The 19,915-nt window shown below is 40.1% G+C and overlaps 1 protein-coding gene across 1 annotated transcript in view; it reads right to left on the reverse strand.

Annotated features, from left to right (window-relative positions):
* The window catches only part of LOC114649893 (NHL repeat-containing protein 3-like), a 47,921-nt gene extending 28,014 nt beyond the window's left edge, over positions 1-19,907 (reverse strand). Inside the window, exon 1 of the mRNA XM_028799262.2 lies at positions 19,754-19,907. Coding sequence (XP_028655095.1) covers positions 19,754-19,858 — 105 coding nt within the window. The 5' untranslated portion in view covers positions 19,859-19,907. The remainder of the gene's footprint in view (positions 1-19,753) is intronic.
* Positions 19,908-19,915: the final 8 nt, after the last annotated feature.

Below are 19,915 nucleotides of genomic sequence, written 5' to 3' on the forward strand. Positions count from 1 at the left end.
TTCCCTGGCCATGGACCCAAAATTTCGATATCTTGTTCCCCGAGACATTTGTGGCACAGTGCTCCATCATGCTGGAAAAGGCATTGTTCTTGGATGGATGGGAGAAGCTGCTCTCGGAGGACGTTTTGGTACCATTCTTTGTTCATGGCTGTGGCATTGGGGCACCACCAGTGCAGAGCTTGCTTAGGAATGGCAGGAGGCAGGTGTGAGTGCATCTGCATGCACGGTGAGGCGAAGACTTTTGGAGGATGGCCTGGTGTCAAGAAGGGCAGCAAAGAAGCCAAGAAAAACATCAGGGACACAATAATATTCTGCAAAAGGTACAAGGATTAGACTGCTAGGGTAAAGTAATTTTCCGATTATTTGGGGCATCCAGAAAAAAGAAAAGGTAAGCAATGCTACCATCAGTCCTGTGTTATGCCAACAGTAAAGTATCCTGAGACCATTCAGGTGTGGGGTTGCTTCTCAGCCAAGGGAGTGGGCTCACTCACAATTTTGCCTAAGAACACAGCCATGAATAAAGAATGGGACCAGAACATCCTCCATTGTAGTAACTTCTCCCAATTATCCAAGAACAGTTTGGTGACCAGCAATGCCTTTTCCAACATGATGAAGCACCATGCTATAAAGGCAAAGTGATAAGTGGCTCAGGGAACAAAACATCAAAATTTGAGGTCCATGGCCAGGAAACTCCCCAGACCTTAACCCCATTGAGAACTTGTGGTCAATCCTCAAGAGGCAGGTGGACAAACAAAAAACCACAAATTCTGACAAACTCCAAGCATTGATTATGCAAGAATGGCCTGCCATCAGTCAGGATTTGGCCCAGAAGTTGATTGACAACATGCCTGGGCGAATTGCAGAGGTCTTGAAAAGGAAAGAAGGACCAAGACTGCAAATATTGACTCTCCGCATAAACTTGATGTAGTTGTCAATAAAAGCCTTTGAAACTTATGAAATCCTTGTAATTCTACTTCAGTATACCATAGAAACATCTGACAAAAAAAGATCTAAAAATACTGAAGCAGCAAACTTTGTGAAAACCAATACTTGTGTCATTCTCATAACCTTTGGCCATGATTGTAGTCATTTCTACAAAACTGAAATATTTACCAGATTAATTTTATCGACTTTGTACAAATTATGAACTGACTGCTGATCTCCTGCTGCACTGTGGCATTCTCTGGCATCCAAAATACATTCACTGGGATCTTGTTGTCGTTTTTGTCACAGCAAAATTCACAGTGGGTCTATTCATTTATTTTGATGTGAAAGACACTATTGTCCATGTATTTCTAGACGACATGTTGATCATAATGTGCCAATTCACAGGTAAAAAAACACCAGAATATACATCCATAAACACTTTGAAGTTTGAATTGTTTAACACTCAATTTATTTATAACAAAGCTCTGCTGATTGGTGATTTTATTATAGACTTCAAGATGAACTGCTTATGTCTTACAGAGACTTGGCAGCAACCAAGTTATTATTTTCACTTAAAACAAGCACTCCCTCCGGGGTATGTTTGCATCTCTAAAACTCATTCTTCAGGTAGGGGAGGCGGTCTCGCAATTCACCACAAACACCTAAAATTATCATTGGTGCCTCTCCCTGAGTATTCTTCCTTTGAACTGTCAGCTGCAAAACTTGTGCTTGCCTTCACCTACTATAACTGTGGTCTTATATAGACCTCCTACATTATCAAGTGTTTTTTATTTCAGAACTTTTTACTGTTTTAATTACTTTTGTGTGCAGTGTCACCAAATGTCATCCTTATCAGTGATTTTAACATACGCTTTGACATTTCAACTGATGTACTTAAAAATGATTTTAATGAAATGCTTGACTGTTTTAATTTAACTCAATATGTGAACTTCTCAACACAAAACAAAGGTCATATTTTAGATTTAGTCTGCTGTATCATACCCCAAAATCTTATTTCTATTGAATTACACATCTCAGATCATGAAATAATTACATTTGATGTTAGCTTACCTTTCAGTAAATTAAAGGTTCAGCATGTTATTTCATTTAATAATATCAAACATGTAAACCCAGAGAGTCTTATTAGTTTATTGCAATTACAGCTTGCTTCTCCTTTCACTACCACTCCATCAGAATTAGTAGACCATTATAATGATGTTCTGTCTTCTACCTTCAATACACTGGCCCCCGTAAAAACACAGATTGTTTCATTTATTCACACTGCTCCTGGGTTCACACCTCAACTAAAGGCCACGGGCTGGTGGTTTGAGCATCTAGCTAAGAAAAATGATCTTTTTATACATAAGGAAATTTATGTTACCCTAAGTTCTTGTCTATAAGCCGGACTCATGTATTAGCCGGAGACCAAAAATCATACGAATTTTTAAAATAAAATCGTATCATAGATAAGCCGGACTCATGGATAAGCCGAACGTACTATAACCTATAACTAATAGAAGGGAGGGAGGTCAGTGGTCTCACTCGCGCCCATTTAATTTCTTTAAGGGGGGAGAGAGTGTGAGATATTGCCGTCTCTCTCACTCCCCGCATGGCGCGGTTGGAGCGGCCGGAGCGCGTTCTTTCTGCTCTGGGCGTCGCCGAGTCAACACGAGCGCGTAGCGGTCATTTAAATTGTGATTTTATATGTAAGCATATTTAAATATATATCGCGGATTTCTGCGGACAATGGGTCTTTTAATTTCTGGTACATGCTTCCTCAGTTGGTTTGCCCAGTTGATTTCATACAAGGGACACTATTGGCAGATGGCTGAGAAGCTATCCAGCTTACTTTCTCTCTCTCTCTCTCTCTCTCTCTTCCTGACAGAGGGGGTGTGAGCTGCCGCCTTCAACAGCTTTGTACCGGCGGTGCTTCGCATACTTAAAACCCAAAAAACCCTATTGATTTTTTTTTTTGACTGCTTGCTTTGCACTCCTTTGAAAAGGAAGATATGTTTGCATTCTTTTAATTGTGAGACAGAACTGTCATCTCTGTCTTGTCATGGAGCACAGTTTAAACTTTTGAAAAAGAGACAAATGTTTGTTTGCAGTGTTTGAATAACGTTCCTGTCTCTCTACAACCTCCTGTGTTTCTGCGCAAATCTGTGACCCAAGCATGACAATATAAAAATAACCATATAAACATATGGTTTCTACTTCGCGGATATTCTTATTTCGCGGGTGGCTCTGGAACGCAACCCCCGCGATGGATGTATAAGCCGGACTTATGTATAAGCCGATATTCTATTTTTTCATTTTCACAACTTTTTTCCTTAGATAAGCCGCGGCTTATTGACAAGAACTTAGGGTACATACAAAAATGTTCTGTTTGCTGCCAAAACTATATACTACCCTATCATCATTCATACAGGAGGGAAACATTTCCATAGTGAATAGACTAACTTCACTACCAGAAAATGTCATTCACCATAACTTTACTGTTAAGCACTGCTGTGCTTTTTTGGGGTTCTTCAACTCAAAAATTGAAAAAAAAAAAAATCTACCATCAACTTGCTTCTTCTAGCCCTGCAGAAAATTACATACTTTCCAATATCACTCATATTCCCTTACCAACCACCTTATTCTCAGAGGTCAGTTTACCAGGTGAAGACGATATCTCTGAGCTTCTAACAAAATCTAATTCTTCCACTTGCCAATTGGATCCAACACCTACAAGCCTTCTTAAGTCCTGTTTGCCACATAGTTCCCCCATTATAATTACTACAATTAATTCTTCTTTTACAACTGGCATGATCCCCTTCTCATTAAAAATGGCCTCACTTACTCCAGTTCTGAAAAAAACTGGCATATACCCTGATATCTTTATTTATTATTGGCCTATTTCAAGTCTTCCATTTATATTAAAACTTCTCGATAAGATAGTTGCCTCCCACCTCCAGTTCCATCTTTTTAACAGTTTCAATCTGGCTTCCATCCTAAAAGCAGAACAGAAACCGCCCTGGTCAAAATTACAAATGATCTTGATCTCAGTTCTGCATTTGACACTATATCCCTTTAGATACTTTTGAAACATCTAGCTAGTTTTGGAGTCTGAGGCCTTATCCATGGTTTTCTTCCTACCTCAATGACAGGAGGCAGTTTGTTCAAGTGAAGAGCTTTAAGTCAGAGAATGCAGTAGTTTCACGGGGAGTTTTGCAGGGCTGCTTTGGGGCGGCTTCATTTTCTCATCTACATCTTCCCAATTGGCAATTTCTGTCGACACTGTTATGCTGACAACACACAGCTTTATCTATCCACTAAATCAGGGGTCACCAACCTTTTTGAAACGGAGGGCTACTTTAAGGGTACTGAGTAATATGAAGGGCTACCTGTTTGATACAAACTTCCTGAATAACAAAGTTGCACGGTTCACCTTTAATGATATTATTAATAATAACAACAACAATAAATATTCATATATCATGTCCAGTTTGTACTAACCACTACCATTGTAACATTTTTGAACAAATCATGCACTCTGTCCCATGTCTGTACAAATTATCTGTTATGTAAGGCTTAAAAAAAATTAAAAAACATCAACTCTTCCTCATTCTTAAATGAATCCTATCACATTTGAACTAATCACCAAATCTGTAGCATTGTAAACAAATCATCACATCTGTTACACTTTTTGAACAAATTATTTTTCACATTTTTGCACAATATTTGAGTTTAATGTTGCCATGGTGTTTCAGTGAAAACATCTGTTATCTCTTTCTTTGTCAGTTAGTGGGATGCCTGGCATTGCATGCTGTTCACTAGTGTACTGTAATCTGGGATATAATTTAACACTGCAACTCTGAGTCTTGTAGATGTGTATCAGTATGGTGTGTTCAGTGTTTGTTTTTGATGAAGTTCATATCTGAAAAGGCTGATTCACAGAGATATGTTCAACCAAAAAGGCAGGCAACTTTCATAGCTACAGTGCATATACCTTTGTACATTTCTCTGTCCATAAGAGACTTGGTGCAGCCTGATGGGTTTTGAGGTGGAGGTCATTTTGCAACGTTAGGATTTCAATCTCCACCTGTCCAGGATCCAAGCTGAATGTTGCACTTAGCTGCTCAGCAATGCATGTCATGTCCACTTGCATGAAAGGGTTTGAAATGAAGGAAACACTTGGCTCAAGGTGATCAAAGTCAGAAAACCTGTTCTCAAACTCTTGGCCAAGTCTGTTTATGACTTGAGAGCACTTTTCTGGAGCTTTCTTAAAAGCTCCAGATCCAGAAGCATTGTCATTCAGCACTGGCTGCATGGAGGGAAAGTGCAGCACTTTTTCTCTCTGTAAATGCACAGAGAAAATGTTAATCTTAGCTTTAAATGCAATTACAGTGCTTATGTCTGCGACAGTCTTACCTTTGCCTTGCAGCTCACTGTTCAAATGGTTCAGCTTCCCAGTGATGTCCATTAAAAATGCAAAGTCATGTATCCACTCATGTCCATGAGCAGCGAGGAGTCTTCCCCTTTGGATTGCATGGCCTCTTTGATTTCACCCAAAAGTGACAAAAAATGCTGCACAACTCATCCCCTGCTGAGCCATCGGATTTCTGCGTGTAGTAACAGATCACCATCTTTGGCTGACCGCTCCTCCAAGGTTGTTTGGTGTAGCAGTAGGGGGCGCTATTGCTCCCTTGAACCCTCAGGTACCACACCAAACACCAGGTAAAAGTAAAACCTTTCTTATTTTTATTATAAATACGTGCACTAAGCACCCTCCACACCACACTACTCATACAAACACTCAATAATCAATACTCAATCCTCCTCTCCCAGACACTTAGCCAACCTTCCTCCCAGCTCAGCTCAGTGTCTGGGCTTTCCCACAGTCCCTTTATATCCCCTGACCCGGAAGTGGTTCCAACCCTACAGTCCATGATACGCTATCACTTCCGGGTCAGGTAAAAAGTCCTTTTCTTCATCCCGGAAGCACGTTGTTCCTTCCGGTCATGTGATCAGGACGCACGTCCGGGTTATAGGGCACGTAGCACTCTGCAAGCCTCCTTACAGTGTCTCCTGGTGGTCCCCATGGTATCCAGCAGGGCTGTTTATAAAAACTACAAGGTCCATAAGGCCCTGCTGGAATTCGGGGAACTTCCATGCTGCTGGGAGGGCTCCATCTGGCGGCCTGGAGGTGTGGGCCGGAATATTTGGCCGGCCATCCATCACATTGGCTTTGGAGCGGATGCCATTTATGATCTTCACGACGGGAGTCATCACATGATCAAAGCCGGTCATTTGTGTACATATCGCCTGCTGGTGTATGATGCAGTGGTAATGTAGAAATTTTGGGAAGTCTGTGTCACCTTTGCATTGTGCAATGAAGCCTGCATGTTGGCCCGTAATGGCAGGACCTCTGTCTGTAGTCACTGACACCAGCTTTTCCAATGGTATTTTTTTCTCCACGAAGAACCTCTTCACCACATTGTAGATATCAACTCCCCTCGTTGTTGTCTTCAGGGGCAGTAGTGTCAGGAGTTCTTTTGTGGAGAAATCATCAAACACCATTTGGATAAACATCATCAGCTGCGATGTACTGCTGCTGTCCACGGACTTGTCGCACTGAATACTAAACCACCTGCACTTAACCAGACCCCGGGTCCAGCTGCTCGGTCAAGATCTTGGACATTGCAGACACTCTTCTAACCATCGTACTTGCCCCTATTTGGACATCGGATAGAGTGGAAATGACATCGGGACCATTCCTTTCATCTTTGAACACAGTGTTTGCAATTATCGTCATTTCTTCTTTCAAGACCTCCCTGTCCGAAAAGGCTTTCTTGTTCTTCAGCAAGAAATTCATAGCTCTAAATGAAGCTTCAGTTGCTTTTTCTGACTTGCTCACCGGCCTCATGGGAAATGACTGCTGTTTGCCCAAAGCTACCTTTAACTCACGGGCTTTTTCTGCCCGTAGTGTATTGCCATGTGGGTAGTTAGCATGGAAGGTTTTGCAACACGTGCTGAAGTGTCTCTATACATTGTGCCGTTTAGCCGTCGCCACAATCACCCCACAAATGAGACATATACACTTTTCTTTCATTGCCGTAAAAAAGAACTCTTCCTCTCAATCATTGTGAAAATGGTAAGTTTTCTTTCACTTTTTTGCCATGATTTTCTTTATTATTAGGGGGTAAAAACCGCATCTAGCTCCCCATCATAGCAGCACCCATTTGCTTGTGTCAGTGAAGAGTGAGATGGAGGTTTGTCTTGCACATGACATTGAACTTTGACCGCAAACTAACCCCAATCTACATCAATGCAAGTACTATTGATTCAAAAAGAACAGCAACATAATTAAATACAATTTTTAGCCTGAGCTCCATAGTGTCTAGTGCTATTTTTAGAAAATGCCCTGTGGGCAACTCACATGATCCCTGGGGCAACCAGGTGCCCACAGGCACCATGTTGGCAACATCTGCACTAAATCTACTTCAGTTTTCCCTTCAAATTCTCTTACGGCACATCTCCAAGACAAAGTCATGAATGACACATAATTTTCTCCAATTAAATAGCAATAAAACTGAGGTGCTCCTCATTGGTTCTAAATCTACATTCACCAACATTAACAGTTATTCCATTTAAATTAACACATTATCACAAACATCTCCTACCAGGTTTGGAGCCTGAGCATCATTCTAGACAACTACCCGCTCTTCTTCATCCCATATAAATAATTCTTGGACTGCCTTCTTCTATCTCTGAAACATTTCTAGACTCCGTCCTGCTCTTACGCAACATTGGACTGAAGTATTAGTTAATGCCTTAAGTCACTTCATGTTTAAATTACTGCAATGCCATTCTATCTGGCATCCTAAAAAACGTATCATTCGCCTACAACTTACACAAAATTCTGCTGCTAGGATAATTACCTGTTCTAAGTGCACTGAACATATCACACCTATTCTGCAGCACACATTAAACTCTGTTCTATGGGAACTGGAGCATCCCTTCATAGTGCTCCTCAACTCTGGAATTCTCTTCCCTTTCACATCCATCAGCTGGACTCAATACCACAATTTAAAACCACTCTCAGAACATATCTTTTCAAACTGGCATACCAACTATGATTTCACCACTATTACTACCAGCTATCTTTCATGTTTGTTACTACATTTGTACCCTCATTGCTACTTAATTGTATTGTTCTATTTGCATTTATTTTTACTACTGTTTGTTTAATTCTTTGCAAGGTGATCTCGAGTGCTAAGAAAGGCCCCTATTAAATAAAATGTATTATTATTATTATTATTATTATTACTGTGGACCACAAGGGACCAGAACCTATCCCAGCAGCATCAAGTACAAGTCAAGAACCAGCCCTAAACAGCATGCAAGGCCCTCACAGTGTCCTGTTACACACAGCCCCATATTTGCACTTGCACTCTGCAAATCTGAAATAACCAGCTAACCGAACATTAACATCTTTGGAATGGGAGAGGAATATTAATGCAGACAAGGAGAAAATTATGAATGAGGACCAAACCCGGAATACAGACTTGTTTCAATACATCCTTGACATCACAACACTAACCACTGCGCTTTCATACTTCCGTAAATAAGAAAAATATAAATGTAAAAGAATACTAAACCCATCAGAACTGCCTATTGTAATTCTTTGTGGTCTGATTGTTCAAATTGATTAATTATTACTCTAAACATGCTTCAAAGCATGACAGCTAAGATCATAACTACTTTATAACTTATATGTCCAACCATACTCGAGATTCAAATTATGTTTACAGTCACTTATAAAATCCTCCTCCTCAAATATAAAGTCATAAAAGTTTTAGCATACCCATACATTACAGAACACAATGAGAAGTCAAGCAAAATGACATTGGCTAACTAAAAAGATTACAATATGCAAGCTTTCGAGGCAACTCAGGCCCCTTCTTCAGGCAAGATGTAAAGGTGTTATTTTGCTTGACTTTTCACTACATTCATAATGGCTAACACGGTACAACACCCTAGTACTATTACAGAACACATTAATACCACCACTCCAAGACATACATTGTGATTTTAAGATGCAGCCCAGCTAAGGATATATGAAACCATATTAAGGAAATCATATTAAGGCCAGCTAAAGATATATGAAACCATAAGGATATATGAAACCAGTGTGGGAGGTACGGCCTTTAGCTCTTTGAAACATAATCTTAGGATTGACATACCTACAGACGCCCCATAGAATTGAGCATATAAACTAGAGCTCAATGCTTATTACTTTAACATGCAGTAGTTTACTTTTGTAAGAGTTGCTACTGATGGTGTTCATATTACTTTCCTATTATAAATTTTTAATTAGCTGTACTAACTGTTTTGTGTAACGTGCACAAAATAAATTGAATAATTGATACATCATTGTGCCTTAATTGGTTATCAAATACGTATACAGTAACTTTGTTGTGCTTCCATAGTTTATTCATAGATGTATTTACAGTTAGGTCCATAAATATTTAGACAGAGACAACTTTTTTCTAATTTTGGTTCTGTACATTACCACAATGAATTTTAAATGAAACAACTCAGATGCAGTTGAAGTGCAGACTTTTTAGCTTTAATTCAGTGGGGTGAACAAAATGATTGCATAAAAATGTGAGGCAATTAAAGCATTTTTTAACACAATCCCTTCATTTCAGGGGCTCAAAAGTGATTGGACAATTGACTCAAAGGCTATTTCATGGGCAAGTGTGATCAAGTCTATCGTTATGTCATTATCAATTAAGCAGATAAAAGGCCTGGAGTTGATTTGAGGTGTGGTGCTTGTATGTGGAAGATTTTGCTGTGAACAGACAACATGTGGTCAAAGGAGCTCTCCATGCAGGTGAAAGAAGCCATCCTTAAGCTGTGAAAACAGAAAAAACCCATCCGAGAAATTGCTACAATATTACGAGTGGCAAAATCTACAGTTTGGTACATCCTGAGAAAGAATGCAAGCACTGGTGAACTCAGCAACGCAAAAACACCTGGACGTCCACGGAAGACAACAGTGGTGAATGATCGCAGAATCATTTCCATGGTGAAGAGAAACCCCTTCACAACAGCCAACCAAGTGAACAACACTCTCCAGGGGGTAGGCGTATCGATATCCAAGTCTACCATAAAGAGAAGACTGCATGAAAGTAAACACAGAGGGTGCACTGTGAGGTGCAAGCCACTCATAAGCCTCAAGAATAGAAAGGCTAGATTGGACTTTGCTAAAGAACATCTAAAAAAAGCCAGCACAGTTCTGGAAAAACATTCTTTGGACAGATGAAACCAAGATAAACCCCCACCAGAATGATGGCAAGAAAAAAGTACGGAGAAGGCGTGGAACAGCTCATTATCCAAAGCATACCACATCATCTGTAAAACACGGAGGCAGTGTGATGGCTTGGGCGTGCATGGCTGCCAGTGGCACTGGGACACTAGCGTTTATTGATGATGTGACACAGGACAGAAGCAGCCGAATGAATTCTGAGGTGTTCAGAGACATACTGTCTACTCAAATCCAGTCAAATTGATTGGGTGGCGTTTCATGATACAGATGGACAATGACCCAAAACATACAGCCAAAGCAACCCAGGAGTTGATTAAAGCAAAGAAGTGGAAAATTCTTGAATGGCCAAGTCAGTTGCCTGATCTTAACCCAATTGAGCAGGCATTTCACTTGTTGAAGACTAAACTTCAGACAGAAAGGCCCACAAACAAACAGCAACTGAAAGCCGCTGCAGTAAAGGCCTGGCAGAGCATTAAAAAGGAGGAAACCCAGCATCTGGTGATGTCCAGGAGTTCAAGACTTCAGGCTGTCATTGCCAGCAAAGGGTTTTCAACCAAGTATTAGAAATGAACATTTTATTTCCAGTTATTTAATTTGTCCAATTACTTTTTCCTGGACAAACTGGTGAGGAAGGCAGGCTCAATTGTTGGCATGGAGCTAGACAGTTTGACATCTGTGGCAGAGCGACGGGCGCTCAGCAGGCTCCTATCAATCATTGAAAATCCACTGCATCCACTAAACAGTGTCATCTCTAGACAGAGGAGCAGCTTCAGCGACAGACTGTTGTCACTGTCCTACTCCACTGACAGACTGAGGAGATCGTTCCTCCCCCAAACTTTTCAATTCCACCCGGGGGGGGGTAAACGTTAACATTATATAAAGTTATTGTCTGTTTTTACCTGCATTACTATCAATCTTTAATTTAATATTGTTTTTTGTATCATTAAAGTGCTGCTGGAGTATGTGAATTTCCCCTTGGGATTAATAAAGTATCTATCTATCTATCTTTGAAATGAAGGGATTGTGTTCAAAAAAATGCTTTAGTTGCCTCACATTTTTATGCAATCGTTTTGTTCACTCCACTGAATTAAAGCTGAAAGTCTGCACTTCAACTGCATTTGAGTTGTTTCATTTAAAATTCATTGTGGTAATGTACAGAACCAAAACTAGAAAAAAGTTGTCTCTGCCCAAATATTTATGGACCTAACTGTATGTGCACACTCATAAAATTATTTAGCTGTAGTGAGAATAGGAGCCACTATATGACTTGCAGAAAAAGGCATCTGTAATGTAAAACGTTTATCTAAAATGTCTTTGCTGTAGCATTAACAGTACCTTTCACTGGAACCAAGCCCAAAAAAAACAGCCCTGGACCATTTCCTAAAGCTCTTGATGGATAGCTCATGTGCTGATGTTATTTCCAGAGGCCGTATGGAACACTGAGTGACACAATAGACAACAGATCTTTTTTGCTTGCTATGCACTTCAGCACTCGATGGTCCTGCCCTTTGAGTTTTCGTGATCCACCATTTTGTGGCTGAGCTCCTAGACGTTTCCACTTCACAATAATAGCACTTACAGTTGAAAGGGGAGCGACATTTCACAGGCTGACTTATAGGAAATGTGGCATTCTATGACAGTGCGACATTTAAAGTCACTGAGCTTTTCAGAAAGACCCATTCTATTATTATTGTTTATCAATGTAGGTTGCATTGCTTGATTATACTGTATGACCTATTAAAAATGGTGCGGCTGAAACACCAGAACTCTGCCAAACTGTATACTTGGCGTTTATGTCAAATTTCTCTTAGACAATATTATTTGAAACTTAGACAAACTTATTTGAAACTACTGCATAGCACACTTGCTTATGTTCCTTAAAAAAGCACTTTGAAACTTAAAAAGCGGAGGAAAACAAATGGAGAAAAGCTTCTATCATGTTCAAAGCCAGTCAGGCAGTTTCACCGAGAGGAAGACATCTGCCGAAATATAGAGGTACATAGCCAAAATATAGAAACAAAGAAGAATGTGTCGTGTGGGAGTGTAAACAGCTGTGTTTACTCATGCATTAGGACATTGGTCCTCAAGTTCAGTCCTAGAAGTCTACAGTGGCTGCAGGATTTCTGCCCCAATCCAGTTTCTTAATACAAAGGCAATTATTGCTTCTGAAGCAATTATTGCTCAAACAACATTTTTGTGTTTCATTTTAGTTAACTCACTTGTGAAGATTTCCAACACTTAATTGCTTCTTTTACTCTTTAACAGCTGCATTCAGATTTTAAATTTTTTCTTTTATTCTGAAGAAGTTGCCAACTAATAATGGCATGCAAATAACAAAGGAAGCAGTATTTCACCATATAAAGCAATGGTGGTTAGGTTTAGCCCTGAGGACATCCTGTAGCTCTGGATTATCTTCCCAAACAACTTCTGTTTTTAATTGGCCCCTGGGGGTTGGTGGCAGAATTGGCACTCCACCCACCATAAAAAAACCTCACACTGTTCCATTCCATCTGAACTAGTGTGGTGCTGAGGTGTGACAAGTTGCATGGTTGCACTCAGGTCCTAATCTGGATCTTGAGTTGGTTTGTCATGTGGTGCGAGCGGCAATGCGCTGTATTAGGGTGTGCTCCTAACCTCTCTCTCTCTCTCTTAATTAACCTCCTTGGCATTAACCCCAAGCATGACTCAGGCTTGTAATTCCAAATAATGCCATGCAATAAATCATGAATATTTCTGTGTGTTTTACTACTTATTGGTAATGCTATGGTAACTCAATAATATTCATGAGTGGGGCAGTTGCAAAGGACCACTTTAAAAAACCACCACAATCCAACCTCTGCTCCTTACGGACAAGCTGACAGAGATGGGAGTAGATTCATACCTGGTGGCATGGATCGTGGACTATCTTAAAGACAGACCTCAGTATGTGCGTCTTGGGAACTGCACGTCTGACATTGTGGTCAGCAACACAGGAGCGCCACAAGGGACTCTACTTTCTCCGATCCTGTTCAGCCTATATACATCGGACTTCCAATACAACTCAGAGTCCTGCCACATGCAAAAGTTCGCAGATGACACTGCTATCGTGGGCTGCATCAGGAGTGGGCAGGAGGAGGAGTATAGGAACCTAATCAATGACTTTGTTAAATGGTGCGACTCAAACCACCTACACCTGAACACCAGCAAAACCAAGGAGCTGGAGGTGGATTTTAGGAGGCCCAGACCCCTCATGGACCCCGTGATCATCAGAGGTGACTGTGTGCAGATGGTGCAGACCTATAAATACCTGGGAGTGCAGCTGGATGATAAATTAGACTGGACTGCCAATACTGATGCTCTGTGTAAGAAAGGACAGAGCCGGTTATACTTCCTTAGAAGGCTGGCGTCCTTCAACATCCCCAATAAGATGCTGCAGATGTTCTATCAGGCGGTTGTGGCGAGCACCCTCTTCTACGCAGTGGTGTGCTGGGAAGGCAGCATTAAGAAGAAAGACGCCTCATGCCTGGATAAACTGGTGAGAAAGGCAGGCTCTATTGTTGGCATGGAGCTGGACAGTTTAACATCTGTGGCAGAGCGACGGGCGCTCAGCAGGCTCCTATCATGTATATATATGTATTCCTATATATGGCTTGTGCCACCACCATCTACTCTAAGTACCATGATGTTCCAAAAATGATGGATGGATTAAAAGCCAGAAATCTGTATGACCATCAGCATCAAGTGACTCCATGAGAACCCTAACTACAAAGAGGACTATTTCATTTATGTTAGGTAGAATGCCCAGAGGGGACTGGGCGGTGTCGTGGCCTGGAACCCCTACAGATTTTATTTTTTTCTCCAGCTTTCTGGAGTTTTTTTTTTTTTGTTTTTTCTGTCCACACTGGCCATCGGACCTTACTCCTTTTCTATGTTAACTAATGTTGCCTTTTTTTTAATTTCTTATTTTGTATTTTATTTTTCTTTTCTTCATTATGTAAAGCACTTTGAGCTACTTTTTGCATGAAAATGTGCTATATACAGTGGTGTGAAAAACTATTTGCCCCCTTCCTGATTTCTTATTCTTTTGCATTTTTGTCACACAAAATGTTTGATCATCAAACACATTTAACCATTAGTCAAATATAACACAAGTAAACACAAAATGCAGTTTTTAAATGATGGTGTTTATTATTTAGGGAGAAAAAAAATCCAAACCTACATGGCCTGTGTGAAAAAGTAATTGTCCCCTTGTTAAAAAATAACCTAACTGTGGTGTATCACACCTGAGTTCAATTTCCATAGCCACCCCCAGGCCTGATTACTGCCACACCTGTTTCAATCAAGAAATCACTTAAATAGGAGCTGCCTGACACAGAGAAGTAGACCAAAAGCACCTCAAAAGCTAGACATCATGCCAAGATCCAAAGAAATTCAGTAACAAATGAGAACAGAAGTAATTGAGATCTATCAGTCTGGTAAAGGTTATAAAGCCATTTCTAAAGCTTTGGGACTCCAGCGAACCACAGTGAGAGCCATTATCCACAAATGGCAAAAACATGGAACAGTGGTGAACCTTCCCAGGAGTGGCCGGCCGACCAAAATTACCCCAAGAGCGCAGAGACGACTCATCCGAGAGGTCACAAAAGACCCCAGGACAACGTCTAAAGAACTGCAGGCCTCACTTGCCTCAATTAAGGTCAGTGTTCACGACTCCACCATAAGAAAGAGACTGGGCAAAAACGGCCTGCATGGCAGATTTCCAAGACGCAAACCACTGTTAAGCAAAAAGAACATTAGGGCTCGTCTCAATTTTCCTAAGAAACATCTCAATGATTGCCAAGACTTTTGGGAAAATACCTTGTGGACTGATGAGTCAAAAGTTGAACTTTTTGGAAGGCAAATGTCCCATTACATCTGGCGTAAAAGGAACACAGCATTTCAGAAAAAGAACATCATACCAACAGTAAAATATGGTGGTGGTAGTGTGATGGTCTGGGGTTGTTTTGCTGCTTCAGGACCTGGAAGGCTTGCTGTGATAGATGGAACCATGAATTCTACTGTCTACCAAAAAATCCTGAAGGAGAATGTCCGGCCATCTGTTCGTCAACTCAAGCTGAAGCGATCTTGGGTGCTGCAACAGGACAATGACCCAAAACACACCAGCAAATCCACCTCTGAATGGCTGAAGAAAAACAAAATGAAGACTTTGGAGTGGCCTAGTCAAAGTCCTGACTTGAATCCAATTGAGATGCTATGGCATGACCTTAAAAAGGCGGTTCATGCTAGAAAACCCTCAAATAAAGCTGAATTACAACAATTTTGCAAAGATGAGTGGGCCAAAATTCCTCCAGAGCGCTGTAAAAGACTCATTGCAAGTTATCGCAAACGCTTGATTGCAGTTATTGCTGCTAAGGGTGGCCCAACCAGTTATTAGGTTCAGGGGGCAATTACTTTTTCACACAGGGCCATGTAGGTTTGGATTTTTTTTTCTCCCTAAATAATAAAAACCACCATTTACAAACTGCATTTTGTGTTTACTTGTGTTATATTTGACTAATGGTTAAATGTGTTTGATGATCAGAAACATTTTGTGTGACAAACATGCAAAAGAATAAGAAATCAGGAAGGGGGCAAATAGTTTTTCACACCACTGTAAATAAATGTTGTTGTTGTTATCAATTATGGAGAATCCACTGCATCCACTGAACAGTGTCATCTCTAGACAGAAAAGCAGCTTCATCGACAGACTGCTGTCACTGTCCTGCTCCACTGACAGACTGTGAAGATCGTTCCTCCCCCAAACTATGCGACTCTTCAATTCCACCCGGGGGGGGTAAACGTTAACATTATATAAAGTTACTGTCTGTTTTTACCTGCATTATTATCAATCTTTAATTTAATATTGTTTTTTTGTATCAGTAAGGTGCTGCTGGAGTATGTGAATTTCCCCTTGGGATTAATAAAGTATCTATCTATCTATCTATCTGTAATGATTTCAGGACTTGTAGTGTTCACTCCAGAGTGTCGGTTAGGACACTGGTAAATGATGCAGAATGAAATTGACTTATTTATTCGAAGATATACACCTGTAATTGAATAGGTATTTGTGTGTGTGGTCTACGATAAAAAAATTAATAAGAAAACACATAATACAACGCATTGGTAAATTACAGAAAAGTCCACTAGATGTCAGTATTACTCAAATTAAGTACTAGCTTATCAGTAGTATAAAATCCAAATCAATAAAATTTACCAATAAACAGTATCAACAAACTTACAGTAAAATACATTAATGTAACAACATAAACTATTATTGAAAAAATGCTACTGTATGTAAATAATACTAAGGCACATTCCCAACATATAAACGCTAAATAGTACACGTTAAACCAGGGTTTCTCAACGTCGGCCCTGGGGATCCCCTGGGGACCCCCTGTGGCTGCGGGTTTTTGTTCTAACCAGCTTCTGTTTTTAATTAGAATCCTATAAATGCATCTTCTTATATAATATGCTACCGTGGCTGTCCAATTGTCTGTCCAGGATTTTAAATCACCTGTAGCTCTCAAACGGTTTCACCTACATCTGAGCACATCACACCAGTTTTGATGTCACTACACTGTTTACCTGTGTCATTTAGAATTGACTTTAAAATACTGCTTATGGTTTAAAAAGCCTTAAATAATCTTGCTCCATATTTCGGAATGTCTTACACCTTACATTCCAAATCGTAACCTTAGATCTTCAAATAAGTGTCTACTTAGAATTCCAAGAGCTAAACTTAGGTGGTGGCTCTGAGGCTAGAGATCTGCACTGGCAATCGGAAGGTTGCCGGTTCGAATCCCGTCAATGCCAATAGGGACTCTGCTCTGTTGGGCCCTTAAGCAAGGCCCTTAACCTGCAATTGCTGAGCGCTTTGAGTAGTGAGAAAAGCGCTATATAAATGCAAAAAAAATTAAAAGAAGTGGTGAGGCGGCCTTCTGCTGTTATGCACCTAAAATCTGGAATAGCCTGCCAATTGGAGTTCGCCAGGCTAACACAGTGGAGCACTTTAAAACATGCTGAAAACACATTACTTTAACATGGCTTTCTCATAGATTCATCTTAGTTTAATCCTGATGCTCTGTATATTCAATTAATCATCATTATTATTCATGGCGGCTCCAAAATCCGTACTAACCCCTGCTTTCTCTTCTGTTCTTCTTACGGTTTTCTGTGGTGATGATCTGCACCACCACCACCTGATCAAAGCACCGTGATGTCCCTACATTGATGGATTAAAGACCAGAAGTTCACATGACAGTCATCATCAAATTCTTTCATGAGAACCCTGAATAAAATGAGGACTGATTGAGATTATTTATGTTAGGTAGAATGCCTAGAGGGGGCAGAGTGGTCTCGTGGCCTCGAAACCCCCCACAGATTTTATTTTTTTCTCCAGTCATCTGGAGTTTTTTTTGTTTTTTTGTTTTTTTTCTGTCCTCCCTGGCCATCGGACCTTACTTTTATTCTATGTTAATTAGTGTTCCCTAATTTTAATTCTTATTTATTTTGTCTTTTTTCTCTTTCTTCATCAAGTAAAGCACTTTGAGCTGCATTATTTGTATGAAAATGTGCTATATAAATAAATGTTGTTGTAGTAACTACAAAATACTCAAATTAATATGGGGGAGCCATCTGAAATCCACTGGACACTGAACCCAGATTCTGCAATCTAGCTATAAGGCAACGTAGTTAACCACTGTCCTACCAATTAGTGATCTGCAAGATAAAATATATTGCACAATTACATTAATTCTTAACTTACATTGACTAAGATAACTCAATTATGTAATCCAAAACAAAGAATCAGGGCTTATACTAGCAGTAATAGGCACAAGGTAGGAATCTACCTTGGGTGCAAAGCCACTACATCAGAGACAACTTAACTTACCAGCTTACAAGTAAAAATAAACTTGAACCTGAACTTTACTATTCAGAATAACAAGAATGCAAGAACTAGCACCAGTGCTACACAAATATTGTGATGCGGGAATGCAATGGCCAATATCCGTCCATGTGGAATGTCAGTGTGGGTTTTCCTTTCACAGTTACAAAGATGTATAGGTTGGGTCAACTAGCAGTTCTGGTGTTTAATACCTTGTGCCCAGTGCTTTCAGGCTCTGGCTCCCTGTGGCCATGGACTGCATGAATCAAGTTTGAGGCTGTTATTTGAAGTTTACTTGTTAAATAAGGACATGACCCCTGAATTTCGCTAAACTGCACAGCCTGTGCTAGTGGAGCTGTGACAGAGCATCAGTGCTGACTTTTATTCTGCAAAGCAAGACAATTTGATGCAGTCATGCTAACAGTATTTTCATCTTATCTGACTGATTGCAACCTATAGTTTCAGCTGATCTGTTACTACAGGGAGAAGCTCCAGGTTCTTATCCTGTAATGGAAAAGGTGGGCAAGGGATCACGGCAATGAGTTCCCATTTCATGATTTTAACTTGGTTAAGTAACAGTTTGTAAGAGATCAAGATAAAGACAGAACAACATAGTGGATGGCAGGCAGAATATTTACCCAGGTCCAACTGAAAAGCGATTGTGGAAGTAATGTTCCAGGTTTGAAGTACATTTACAAAAGAAGGCGGTCATGATGGTGAATGGATGGAAGGATGGACTGCCTGGGCTTAAAATACAGGTAAGAGCTTTTACTATAATAAAGGGAATTAAGAAATGGCTTGTAAATGATTGGTAATACGAAATATTACATATTACTAAGTGATCTGACTCGTAAACATCACCGAACTTGTGACGATTATGAAAGAGGCAGAATTTGAGTACATGGTGCGGTTCCACACTTTTGGGAAAGCTGCACTGTTGAAGACCGTTCTGAAATTCACATTTTAAAATTTAACTTTCAAAGAAGTCAAATGTTTATTATTGGTGAATGGTTGGAAGTCCGCCAATATTCTGAACTTTTCCCAGGCATGAAAGTAAAGCCTAATCATGGCCAAAAGAACTTGCATCGTGTGGATCAACAGTCAAGCGAAAGCGATCAGTAAAGCCTTAATTAATTCACGATCCACTACTTGCTATTGCTGAAAAAGAAAAAATATATTACTTATCTTAACTCATCACTTCTATTTTGAGGAATAATGTTGTAACTAATTCACAATCCACTACTTGCTATTGCTGAAAAAGAAAATATATTACTCATCTTAACTCATCACTTCTATTTTGAGGAATAATGCTGCAACGACACCGACTTTCAGTGTTCGATAAGAACATTAAGAGAAGCTAAAATGACTTGTTTGGGTAATCTTCAGTATTATAAAAAGTCTCAATGTCGCTCCAGCTTTGCAGGGACACGCACTGACACTTCAGAAAAGTACTCATATTTGGAAACGCGTTCAAAATGCTCCAGTCGGACGGTGTGCAACTCAAGTAAAGCGTTTACAACGGCAACAGGGAAGCACTCGCTTGGTACTTTCTGCAGCTGTCAGGTTATACATGCAGAGCAGTCCAAAGACAATCAGATTATACATACCTGCGATATGTTGATGTATAAAAGCGACATCATAAAAGCCAGTAAGATGCATCCCAGCGCCACCAGAAGCCGGTTATTCGTTTTCTTTTTCATGACAAAACTCATCAGAATGCCACAATTTACTTACTGGACTCCAGGTTTTCGAGCACTTGGGTTATTGTA

This window comes from Erpetoichthys calabaricus, chromosome 4 (genome assembly GCF_900747795.2).
Source record: "Erpetoichthys calabaricus chromosome 4, fErpCal1.3, whole genome shotgun sequence".
In the NCBI taxonomy this organism is placed as follows: Eukaryota; Metazoa; Chordata; class Cladistia; order Polypteriformes; family Polypteridae; genus Erpetoichthys; species Erpetoichthys calabaricus.